Raw genomic sequence first — 12,117 nt, forward strand, 5'->3', positions numbered from 1 at the left:
CGTCACCGCCCGGCCAAGAGCGCGCTGGCGGAGCGGCCGCGCCCGGACGGGAGCGCGGAGCTCGGGGGCGCAGGACCCACAGGCCGGGGCCGGGGCCGGGGCCGGGGACGTGGCAGCCGCCTCGCCCGCCAGAAAAGTTTCCCAGGAGTTGGCTGCGCGCGGGCCGGACCATGAACGTGTTTCGGATCCTCGGCGACCTGAGCCATCTCCTGGCCATGATCCTGCTTCTGGGGAAGATTTGGAGGTCCAAGTGCTGCGCGGGTGAGGGCGCGCGTCCCGGGCGGGAGGTGGGGGCGTCTCGGACGGGAGGTGGGGACCGGGGGCGGAGGAGGGGGCAGCCCCACGCCCCTGCTGCGAGGCTGGAGGGGAAGAGTCTCCTGAATGTCTCTGCAGGGTGGGGACTTCGGCTTGGGGGTGCTTGAAACTGTCTTCGCACAGCTTAGCTTCCAAAGAAAATGTACAATTGTACCGTATCAGAGGAAACGGACCCGTGGAGGTAACGGAGGGTTGCCTCCCTCCCTCCCCCACCACTTGGCATGGCCACTGGTGGTTGGAAGGGGGGGATAGAGAGGAGGTGACACCCCCTTTGCTGCCCAGGAGCAGCACCGCTTGGGGCCCCTTCTGCCCTCTACCCTCACTCATGCCCCAGGTGGGGAATGGGAGGTCGGGGCGAAGGAGGTGAACACACAGGAAGGGGCTCCAGACTCTCAGGGTCTTCTCTTGCCCTCCCCCTCCCCCTCTCCCCTCTCCCCTGCCCCCTGCCCCCTGCCAGACATCCTCCCATCCCACCCCCACCCCCCAGCTGGGCGCTTTCCTTGTGATGTGGCAGGAGAGGCATCAGCTAGGCCCACGTGGGCACAGAGTTGCCCATGAGCAGAAGCCCAGAGAGGGTGGAAGGGGGTCCCCCTTTTGCCCAGCAGTCTGGCGGCCCCGCTGGGGGGTCAGAGACGTTTCAGTTTCAGGGCTGGACCGGTGGTGGCCAAACAGACCCAGTGCATTAAGGGGCTGTCTGAGCGGCCTGCAGCCATCTTTGTCCACTGGTGTCCTGGAGGCGCCTGCCCTGTGCTTGGCGCTGGAGTGAGGGCCTACAGAGAAGGGCATGGACTCCTCGTGGGGGCCAGTGAGGCAGGGAGTGGACCCCTGAAGGCTTCATGGAGGGAGCAGCTCTGTGCTGCTGTCCTGGAAGACAGGCAGCTTGTCACATAGGATAGGCTTGTGGTGTCACAGATGGCAGGGCATGTCCTGGAAACGGGGAGCAGCCTGTCTTCAGGGTGGTCCTGAGGGGAGACCAGTCCACCGGCGGAGGACATTGGTCGGATGTGAAAGGGCCTTGTCTGCTAAAGGCTAGGGAGTTGGGACTGGGAGTCAAGGAAAGTTTGGAGCAGGGGAGGGGGCTTGTAAGGGGACTCTGGAAGCTGTGGGAGAGGCTGAAAGAGCAGCATCGAAGCAGGAGGGAAGGGGTTGGGGGTAAGAGGTGGGTGCTGTGAGTGTCATTGCAGAGGGAGTGATTCCAGACCTGGAGGCCTTTTGGGTTTGGGGTCTCCAGGGAGATAGGCACTCACAGGTTGGTTCTCAGGTTCCCACTTAGGGGAAGTGGGCCAGGAATGCTGAGAGAGGCTCCAGTGAGGGGCAGAATCTAGCCTGGACCTGTCCCTGCGGGGAAGGGTCTTGGACAGGGTGAGCCACCATGACCAGGAGAGGGCGCTGTTCCCCACCTGCTCTGCCAGGCATCTGGGATAGAAGCCGGCCACCCAGGCAGAGATCCTGGCCTGGTGGGGCTGAATTTAGAGGTGGGAGGCCGTCAGCCAGCAACGGTGGTAGCAACCAACTAAATTATATGGTTTGTCAGAGATGCTGAGTGGCTCAATGGTAAAGAATCTGCCTGCAATGCAGGAGATCTCTGAGTCAGGAAGATCCCCTGGAGAAGGAAATGGCAACCCACTCCAGTATTCTTGCCTGGAGAATCCCGTGGACAGATGAGCCTGGCAGGCTACAGTTCATGGGGTCACAAAGAGTCAGACACGACTGAGCGACTAAACAACAGCAATGGGAAAAGCAAAGGGCAGATGAGCGGGAGGGCCCTTGTGTGTGTGGAGAGGGATCAGCACAGGTCTGGTTGGGAACAGAGGAGGTGAGCGCCTCCCCCAGGAGCAGGCCTGGGTGACACCCCAGCGACCCAGCCCCAAAGGCAGGAGACTGGCACTCCATTCGCACTCTGCCACTGACTCCTTGTGTGACCTGGGGCCTCAGTTGTCTTTATCTGCCAAAGGGTAGGAGGTCTGCACCTGGTCAGTGGGTCCCCCAGGGGACTCTGGCCAGGTCCAGGCTCCTGTTCTCCTCTCCGTCCTGAGGTCTCCGTGTGTGGTTTGCTTTGGTGGAAATTATTCACTGGTTTTTAAAGAGTGTGGAAAACCAATGCACTGAAGACCGCCAGGGTTCCCAAAATGCTAGGGAAAATGTGAGTGAAGCCCAGGGGCCTGGCAGGCTGGGGATGGAAAGAGGGGAGGAGTGGAAAGAAGCTATGTGGGGGGATAGCCTTGTGTCACCCAGTAGAGCCTCCTACTGGACCCTCCTGAATGCGGTTGAGGCCCCCTGCACCGGCCAGACCTAAGTGCGGGCTCTGGGAGGTGGTGTAGACAGTCTCAGCCCGACCTGGCCCGGTAACTGCCTCCTGGACTCCACCCTCTCCCCCAGAGGGCTCCTTCCCCTGCAGCCAGGCCCCCTGCCAACCCCCCAAGAAGACACTTGTATTCCACATTGAATCCTATTTAGGCCTCATGTCAGTCCATTTTACAGATGCCAAGTGTGAGACTCAGGCTTGCCATGCTGGTAGGAAAGCTGGCACATGGACCCAGAGCCCTCCAAAATGCGAGGGGCTTCAGCAGTGTTCATCCTCAGGCATTAAAATTGTCCCCCCACCTTCCCCAGAATGAATGTCTCCCACCAGAGGGATCATTAGAAAAGGTACCAATCAGGTGTACAAAGGAGTCAAACCCTGAATCAGGTAATGTCACTTCTGGGTGTCCAGCTACCCAATCAACCCATCACCTTTAGAGTGAAGTCCAGAGATGAGGGGACAAAGGTGAAAGAGATTCAAGGATGGCTCTTGGTTTTCTGGCTTGAACATGGAGGGAATGGTGGTGGCATTTATGAAGGACGGAAGATAGGACAAGGAGGGGATTCAGGGGGAGATGGTGGGCTCCGCCAGGCAGAAATATGTAGGTCAGAGAACCAAGGAGAGTCTGGAGCTGGAGGGTCCCTCATGTGTGGGATGGGATAAAGGGATAGAGGGAGAAGAGAGCTCACCCTCTGAGGATTAGGGTTTGAGGAGCAGCCAGGGGAGGTGAGAAGCTGGCAGTGTGGGCAGTGGCAGAAACCTGGAGAAGGGTGTGGTTGGAATAGATGGAGTGCCCCACTGACTCTTGAAGAGCTGGGTAAGTGAGGACAGAGTTGATGTTTGGCTGCAGAAACGTGGGCATCATGGACCATAGGAGTGGGTTGGTGATGGACCCAGACCGCTGTGGGTTTAACGGGGTGAGAGAAACGGGAGGCAGGGCTGCTCGCTTCACCCTGGAACCACCGCCATGACCATGTATCAAAAGTGGCCAAAAGTTGACCAAGGAGCATGATGGCTAAATGCAGCCTCAAATCCTGGATCGGCATATGGAACAGGAAAAGGGCATGAATGGGCAAACGTGAAATCTGAATAAAGTCTGGAGTTTAGTCAACGGTGCTCTGTGCTGTGCTTAGTCACGCAGTCATGTCTGACTCTTTGTGACCCTATGGACTGTAGCCCGCCAGGCTCCTCTGTCCATGGGGATTCTCCATGCAGGAATACTGGAGTGGGTTGCCATGCCCTCCCCCAGGGGATCTTCCCAACCCAGGGATTGAACCCAGGTTTCCCACATTGCAGGCAGATTCTTTACCATCTGAGCCACCAGAGAAGCCCAAGAATACGGGAGTGGGTAGTCTGTCCCTTCTCCAGGGAATCTTTCTGACCCAGGAATCGAAAGGGTCTCCTGCATTGAAGGTGGATTCTTTACCAGCTGAGCTACCCAGCTCACTATTGGGAGCTATCCACTATTGGGATACCCCAATAGTGCTCTACTGATATCAGTTTCTTAGTTTTGGCAAATGTTCAGTTAGAATAGGAAACAGGAGTCCAGAATGGCAGTGGCTACAAGATAAGGAAGGGAAAAGTCCGTGAAAATAGAACAAAGGAAGGTCCGAGGATCGGAGTGAGGACCTCAGGTACAACAAACAACACTCCTGGCTAGCCCAATTTACAGAGGGCAGGCCCACGGGGAGAAAAAACATATAAAAAGAGGAGCCAAAGGGCCGGGGGTCTCTCTGTCTCTCCTGCGTGCTGGGGCGCTCTTCTCTTGGCGTCTTTGGGTCTACATGCCCTCACACCTCGAGGATGGTTTTTCCTGCTATTTTCTAAATAAAATAGAGCTGTAACACAGAGCTTTAACACTGATTTGTCTAAGAGCTATAACACGGTCTGTTCGAGACCCGAGAGCTGTGACATGCCGAGGGCTTTAATGTCCGTCACTCCAATCACTCTGTGACATCATTCCGTGACAAGACAGAACCGAGGAGCATACGCTCGCCTGACATCATGCAAGGTGTTAACATTAGGGGAAGCCGGGTGAAGGGTGTATGGGGCCTCTCTGTACTGTCTACAACTCTTCTGTAAATCTGAAATTATTTCAAAATAAAAAGTTCAAAAAGGAAAGAGACCAAAGCAGATGAGAAAATAGCATGGTAAGTAGGAACCCAGTTTTGTGGGTTTGAGCGTCCATTACATGTTGTATATGTTGTGGGTGTGTTGTGTATGTGTATGTGTGTATGTGTGTGCCAACAAAGATCAGGAAGGTTACACACGCAGGCTTTGTGACTCAGAAGACTGCTGTTTTAAAATTTACATTTCTGTTTATGGTTCCCCAGGTGGCTCACTGGTAAAGAATCTGCCTGCCAACTTGGCTCGGGTTCAGTCCCAGGGTCAGGAATATCCCCTGGAGAAGGTGACTGTAGCCTACTCCAGTATTCTTGCCTGGGAGATCCTATGGACGGAGGAGATGGGCAGGCTACAGCCCATAGAGTCACAAAGAGTCAGACACAACTTAGCGACTGACCGGGTATTACCTGGTTTTTGTTCTACAAAGAGTAAAAATAGTTGTAACTTTTATAACTAGAAAAAAAACCTTTTTTTACTCAAAATTTGGAAACATGAAATAGAATGCTCCCTGGCCCTGTGCCTTCCTCCACCTGCTGTGGTCTCCCTGATGAGTCAGCCCCTTGTAGAGCCAGTCAGCTGTTCCAAAAAAAATGGAGCTTGGAGGCCCGTCAGTGGAACGATGGAGGTGGAATGAAGAGAAGCCTTGACACCTCTCCTCTCAAGCCCGACTCCAGCCACCCCTACACCCTCCCCAGAGCAGGAACTGAGGCAGGCACGTGCGGGGGCCATGTGAACTCGGCGTCCATGTCTCTATTTGGAGACTGGGTGACAGATTACAGTCTGGTGAGAGGATAGATTCAAGTGATCAATGGGAAGGAGTGTTTCCTGACCCTCGGGGGTGCCAGTGCCCTGGACAGGGTGTCACCACTAAGCGGGCACTCTGGAGGCCTTTCCAGTTCAGGCTCTGGGCTTCTGGAGTGTGTGTGAGCCTGGGAGCCTGGATTCTTATTGTCTCTTGTCCCTATCCAACCGCAGGCATCTCTGGGAAGAGCCAGATCCTTTTCGCTCTCGTCTTTACCACCAGGTACCTGGACCTGTTCACCAACTTCATCTCCATCTACAACACAGTAATGAAGGTGAGGGGATGGGCAGCCATGGTGGGGGGCCTGCTGAGCACCCCCAGATGGTGAGACAGTTTATGCTTGGGGACTCAGGCTGGGGAACCAGCCAGACCTAGGTTTGATTCCTGGCTTTGCTGTTAGTAGCTATGGGGCCTGGGCTTGGGCAAGGCTTCTGGCCTCTGTGTACCTTGGTTTCCTCCTCTGCAAAATGAAGATCGTTATACTTGCCTCAGAGGGTTTTGTTGTGAAAATTAAACAAGGTAATGCCTGTAAATATACAATAGTTATCGTATATTAAAAACTCAATAAAAACTATTACAATGGTTAAAAAATAAGCAAAAAAGGAAACACGATGCTGTGAGCTTTCAGAGAGCTTATTGGTCCATTTATCTGACAAATATTTATTGAGCACCTACTGTGAGCTAAGAGGGCTTCCCAGGTGGCCCAGTGGTGAAAAATCCTCCTGTTAGTGCAGGAGACACAAGAAACACAGGTTCAATCTCTGATCTCCAGGAAGATCCCCTGGAGTTGGAAATGGCAACCTACTCCAGTAGGTTGCCTGGAGAATCCCATGAACAGAGGAGCCTGGTGGGCTACAATCCATAGGGTAAAAGAGCACACAACTGAGCAACTGAGCATGCATGTGAGCTAGGAACCTGAAGGAGAAATACAAGACACCCGTACTCATGGAACCTACAATATAACTGGGGAGACAGATAATGAAACAAGTAAGAAAAACTGGCTAGGGAGAAGGCTATGCAAATAATTAAAATGGGATGCTGTTTCCTTTTAATTATAAAGACAAAAAGTTTTAAAAGCAGAGTTACATGATAGAGAATGACTAGGAAGCTATTTGGAAAAGACCCTGATGCTGGGAAAGATTGAGGGCAGGAGAAGAAGAGGCTGACAGAGGATGGGATGGTTGGATGGCATCACCGACTCGATGGACATGAGTTCGAGCAAGCTCTGGGAGTTGGTGATGGACAGGGAAGCCTGGCGTGCTGCAGTCCATGGGGTCACAGAGTCGGACACGACTGAGTGACTCCACTGAGGGAGCTATTTAGAGAGTGTGGTCAAGAAGGGCCTCTCCAAAGAGGGAATGTGTAAACTGAGATTTGAATGACACAGGAAACAAAGCTCAGAGGAAGACATTTCCAACCAGAAGGAATAGCTGGTGCAAAGACCCCCCCCAAGACAGGAACAAGCTTGATGTATTCAAAGGGCAGACAGAAGGCAGACTCAGTGGGAGAACAGCAGGCGAGGGCTGCCCGCTGGTGGTGGGGATGCCGACAGAGGCCTGGGTGAGGGCAGATGGTGCAGGTGAACCATTTGGATTCCGTTTTGCAGTGGGAAGCTGTTGCTTTGAAGTTTGGTCCTATTTTACAGAAGGAGAAACTGAACATCTTTCAGCCCTGGGTCATAGCTGTGAGGTTGTGTTGGAGTGAGACATTTTCTGAGGCTTTAACCAATCATCCAACACAATTTAGTGGAAAGAGCCCAGATTTCAGAGTCAGTAAATTGAGATGTAACTGGATGCTGGTAGCAGAGATGTGGGTTATTTTAATAAGGTTAGGATTTATTTTTACCTCACTCATAAAACAAAATCTCGAAGTGGGTAGTCTAAGCCTGGAATGGCAGCTCCTTTTAACTTTTTCTGCTCTGCCAGCTTTAGTGTGACCAGTACTTGAGTTTGTTACCCATGCAGTTGCTCAGAAGGGCCCTTTGCTTGGTTTAACACTTTGCTTTTGCCATTTTGAAATTCTTATTTTTTAACAAGAAGCCTTGAAAATTATATACCTAGCCTGAATGTGATATCTATCCTTAAGGTTGCCTCAGGGTCACAAAATAGGTACTAGAGCTCCTACCATCACATCACATTCGGGATAGGAAGGAGGAGGAAGGGGAAAAAGAGCAATAGGGTGCCTGCCAGCTGGGTAAGCCCTTTTCATAGAGCTTTCCAGTGACTTCCATCTACATGTCACTGACCATCCTTATCTGCAAAGGAGGCTGGAATATGTGGTTTTTAGTTGGGCACATTGTCTAATAGGAGTCCTGTTTTTAAGGTAAAAAAGCTACATGGGCGGAATCCTAACTATCTTTCCGGGCTATTGTGAAAATAAGATGGGAATCTATGTAATATACCTAGCTCCCAGAAGATATTTAACTAAAAAGTGAGTTCTCTTTCTCCATATCAGAGATGTCCTTTTGGGATTCTGGGCATCTTGTTCCTAGAATTGGTAGAATGGAGGATGCTCTTACTTGTGGTGTGTTGAACTCAGTGTGAACGTCAATCCGAGATCCTGAAATTGCTGTTTACTTAAATCCAACACGGAAGTAAGCAAACACTGCCTGTGTAGTTAATTTCTCTTCCCAAGGGTTTGACTTGGGCAGTCCTGGCGGGAACTGTAGACCCAGCCCTTGCCATGGTTGAATGAGGTCTAGTCTTCAAAGAGGCCAGTTTCCAAATGTGTGAAACGAAGAAGTGATCTCTTTCATTGATTCGTTCACTCATTCCAACATTTGTTTGGGGCCCTGAGTTAGATTCAGAGGCAGACAGGGCATGGACCTTCTTAGGGAATCTTCTCTCCAAGGGGAGACAGGCTGGTCCATAGACATTTACAGAACATATGATCACAAGCAGCGATGAGTCTTGTTACATGGGGGTATGGTAACACAGAGCACGTGTGCCTCGTTCTGTAAGAAAAAGGCTTTGAGGAAATAACCTGAGTTTTGAAGTGCAAACACTTTTCTAGGCCAGTGTGGTCCAGGACCACCAGCAGCAGTATCACATAGGAACGTGCTAGAAATGCAAAATTCTCAGGCCTACTCAGACCCACTAAGTGAAACCCCCCTGCCCCTGAGGGTAGGGGCAGGGGCAGCCCTCTATATTTTGATGCACATTCAGGTTTGAGAGCCTCTGGCCTAGGTTAGAGGCCAATTATAAAACCATTATATGCTGGAGGACAGCTACTCTAGTTAGGAAAAGAGCACTTTTCTGAAGCATTGATTATCACCTGATTCAAGGAATTTTAGTCTTTGTAGAAGTACGCTCTCAATTCACTGATGCAGACCTAAGAACTTGAGGCTTTAAAAGAGCCCTGGAACGCTACTGCTAAATCACTCGACAAAGACCAGTTCTTTTATTTTTGCCTAATGCTCCACAGTGAGAGGACACCTGGGCACCTTGGGGTCATCATGGTAGCAACTATCAGTCCCAGTTAGAAGCATGGAGTCACTTAACAGAAAGCTTCAGATTCAATTCAGAAATTGCAAACACACTTCACCTTTTCCAACTGAAGGCAGAATATGCGTGCTCAGGTTTGGTAGGTCCCAACTCAGGCAGCAGTATGTGAACCGTGAACTTCCAGATGTTCAAACTGGATTAAGAAAAGGCAGAGGAACCAGAGATCAAATTGCTAACATCTGTAGGATCATTGAAAAAGCAAGAGAGTTCCAGAAAAACACCTACTTCTGCTTTATTGACTATGCCAAAGTCTTTGACTGTGTGATCACAACAAACTGTGGAAAATTCTTCAAGAGATGGGAATACCAGACCACCTGACCTGTCTCCTGAGAAATCTGTATGCAGGTCAAGAAACAACAGTTAGAACTGGATATGAAACACCAGACTGGTTCCAAATTGGGAAAGGAGTATGTCAAGGCTATATATTGTCACCCTGCTTATTTAACTTATATGCAGAGTACATCATGCAAAATGCTGGGCTGGATGAAGCACAAGCTGGAATCAAGATTGCCGGGAGAACTATCAATAACCTCAGATATGCAGATGACACCACCCTTATGGCAGAACTAAAGAAGAACTAAAGAGCCTCTTGATGAAAGTGAAAAAGGAGAGTGAAAAAGTTGGCTTAAAACTCAGCATTCAGAAAACTAAGATCATGGCATCCAGTCCCATCACTTCATGGCAAATAGATGGGGAAACAATGGAAACAATGAGACTTTATCTTTTTGGGCTCCAAAATCACTGCAGATGGTGACTGCAACCATGAAATTAAAAGACGCTTGCTTGCTCCTTGGAAGAAAAGCTATGACCAACCTAGACAGCATATTAAAAAGCAGAGACATTACTTTGCCAACAAAGGTCCATGTAGTCAAAGTTATGTTTTTTCCAGTAGTCATATATGGATGTGAGAGTTGGACTGTAAAGAAAGCTGAGTGCCCAAGAATTGATGCTTTTGAACTATGGTGTTGAAGAAGACTCTTGAGAGTCCCCAGCAAGGCGATCCAACCAGTCCACCCTAAAGGAAATCAGTCCTGAATATTCATTGGAAGGACTGATGCTGAAGCTGAAACTCCAATACTTTGGCCACCTGATGAAAAGAACTGACTCACTGGAAAAGACCCTGATGCTGGGAAAGATTGGAGGCGGGAGAAGAAGGGGACAACAGAGGATGAGATGGTTAGATGGCATCACTGACTCAATGGACATGAGTTTGAGTAAACTCCGGGAGCTGGTGATGGACAGGGAGGCCTGGCTTGCTGCAGTCCATGGGGTCGCAAAGTTAGACACAACTTAGCGACTGAATTTAGGATAACTTTGAAGCCCCAAAAGTAGGTTGGGAAAATGACTTCATTGATTCCCATGTGTCTGTCTCCCTTTTCAGATGGTTTTTCTCCTCTGTGCCTATGTCACAGTGTACATGATCTATGGGAAATTTCGGAAAACGTTTGACAGTGAGAATGATACATTCCGCCTGGAGTTTCTTCTGGTCCCTGTCATTGGCCTTTCCTTCCTTGAGAACTACAGTTTCACTCCTCTGGAGGTAAGGGAAGGGACCCAGAGTACTCATTTCCAAACGTAAACACATTCCCTAAAACCCTCACCTTGGTAATACCAGAGCTGGCCTTCTACAACTGTGGCCGTTACTTGTTATGAGTTTAGAAATTACCAATAAGCTATCCACAGTGCTCTTCTTAAAAATAGGCATGTCTAAGTAGTCGTGTTCATAAACAAAGCAGGCATCACAGTACCACGTAAGGCTGAAACCCTCTGTTCAACAGGTGATTAATGGATACTGAAGCACAGTCCAGACCGTTTTCAACTCAGTAGGTCTGGCCTGACTCAAGAATCTGTGGGGCAATGAGCATCTGAGGAGATTCTGATACTGATGTTCATGGATTGTATTTTGAGAAACCATAGGCTCAATTAAGGCGAGTTTATATGATAGAATTTATATATGATAAATTCACATTTGTACATATATATATGTATATATAACATATATACATTTATATATGATAGAATTCTGCAACAATTAAAAAATTGTTCCATAGCAACATTCATACTGTTCTGGAAAAAGCAGTACACTTGAGTCTTTTATTTTTTACTTTCAAAGAAAGGGGTTGAATGACGACACACTGATGAAAACATTTAAAAATGTCAAGAACATGATTCTGGGAGTTCCCTGACCATCTGATGGTTGGGGTTCCAATCTTTCACTGCCTGTGGCCTTGGTTCAATCTCTGGTCCTGCAAGCTGTGTGGAGTGACTATTAAGTAAACAAAACCTGAAAAAATGGTGAAATAGTTATCTTTAAACTGGTTTTGCATCACTGTATTCTCACCAATAAACATTGTTCTGGTAACTAAAGGTGGCCCCTTCTTGATCAGCCTCCTCTGGATTCTTCTCTTTGGCTCAGATCCTCTGGACTTTCTCCATCTACCTGGAATCAGTGGCCATTCTGCCCCAGCTCTTCATGATCAGCAAGACTGGAGAGGCCGAGACCATTACTACTCACTATCTGTTCTTTCTTGGCCTATACCGGGCCCTCTACCTGGCTAACTGGATCAGGCGATACCAGACTGAGAATTTCTATGACCAAATTGCAGTGGTGTCTGGGGTAGTACAAACCATCTTCTACTGTGACTTCTTCTACTTGTATGTGACCAAAGGTAGGTGCTGGGAAAACAGTGTCACTGGCACCAGCTCAGGATTAACAATCCACTCAGTGTTCGAGGGGATATGGAAGTGAACACAGGAAAGTCTGTGTGCTTCATGGTGCTTACATTCTAACGCAAAAGACAAATGTTTTCAGGAAACTAAGCGCTATGAAAAAGTATAGACCAATAATCCTACTTTTATATACAGTGTGCAGGGAAGACAGCTGTGAGACGACATTTGACACTTGGGTTAGGGCAATAAAGGACAAACAATTATCCATTTCTAAGTTTGTAAGCCCCAAGGCAGAAACCAGCCTGGCATGATACAAGACTAAAAGGCTAGTATGGTGAGAGATATCAATCCAGAGTAGGGTCTCTGTTTGTTAAGTCAGGGTAAGACATTCACAATGCATT

General features: G+C 49.3%; 1 protein-coding gene across 1 annotated transcript in view; it reads left to right on the forward strand.

Annotated features, from left to right (window-relative positions):
- Window positions 1-12,117, forward strand: part of KDELR3 (KDEL endoplasmic reticulum protein retention receptor 3) — a 13,197-nt gene continuing 1,080 nt past the window's right edge. The window contains exons 1-4 of the mRNA XM_019961799.2: window positions 1-261; window positions 5,717-5,817; window positions 10,428-10,586; window positions 11,463-11,715. Coding sequence (XP_019817358.1) covers window positions 171-261; window positions 5,717-5,817; window positions 10,428-10,586; window positions 11,463-11,715 — 604 coding nt within the window. The 5' untranslated portion in view covers window positions 1-170. The remainder of the gene's footprint in view (window positions 262-5,716; window positions 5,818-10,427; window positions 10,587-11,462; window positions 11,716-12,117) is intronic.

Source organism: Bos indicus, chromosome 5 (assembly GCF_029378745.1).
Source record: "Bos indicus isolate NIAB-ARS_2022 breed Sahiwal x Tharparkar chromosome 5, NIAB-ARS_B.indTharparkar_mat_pri_1.0, whole genome shotgun sequence".
NCBI lineage: Eukaryota > Metazoa > Chordata > Mammalia > Artiodactyla > Bovidae > Bos > Bos indicus.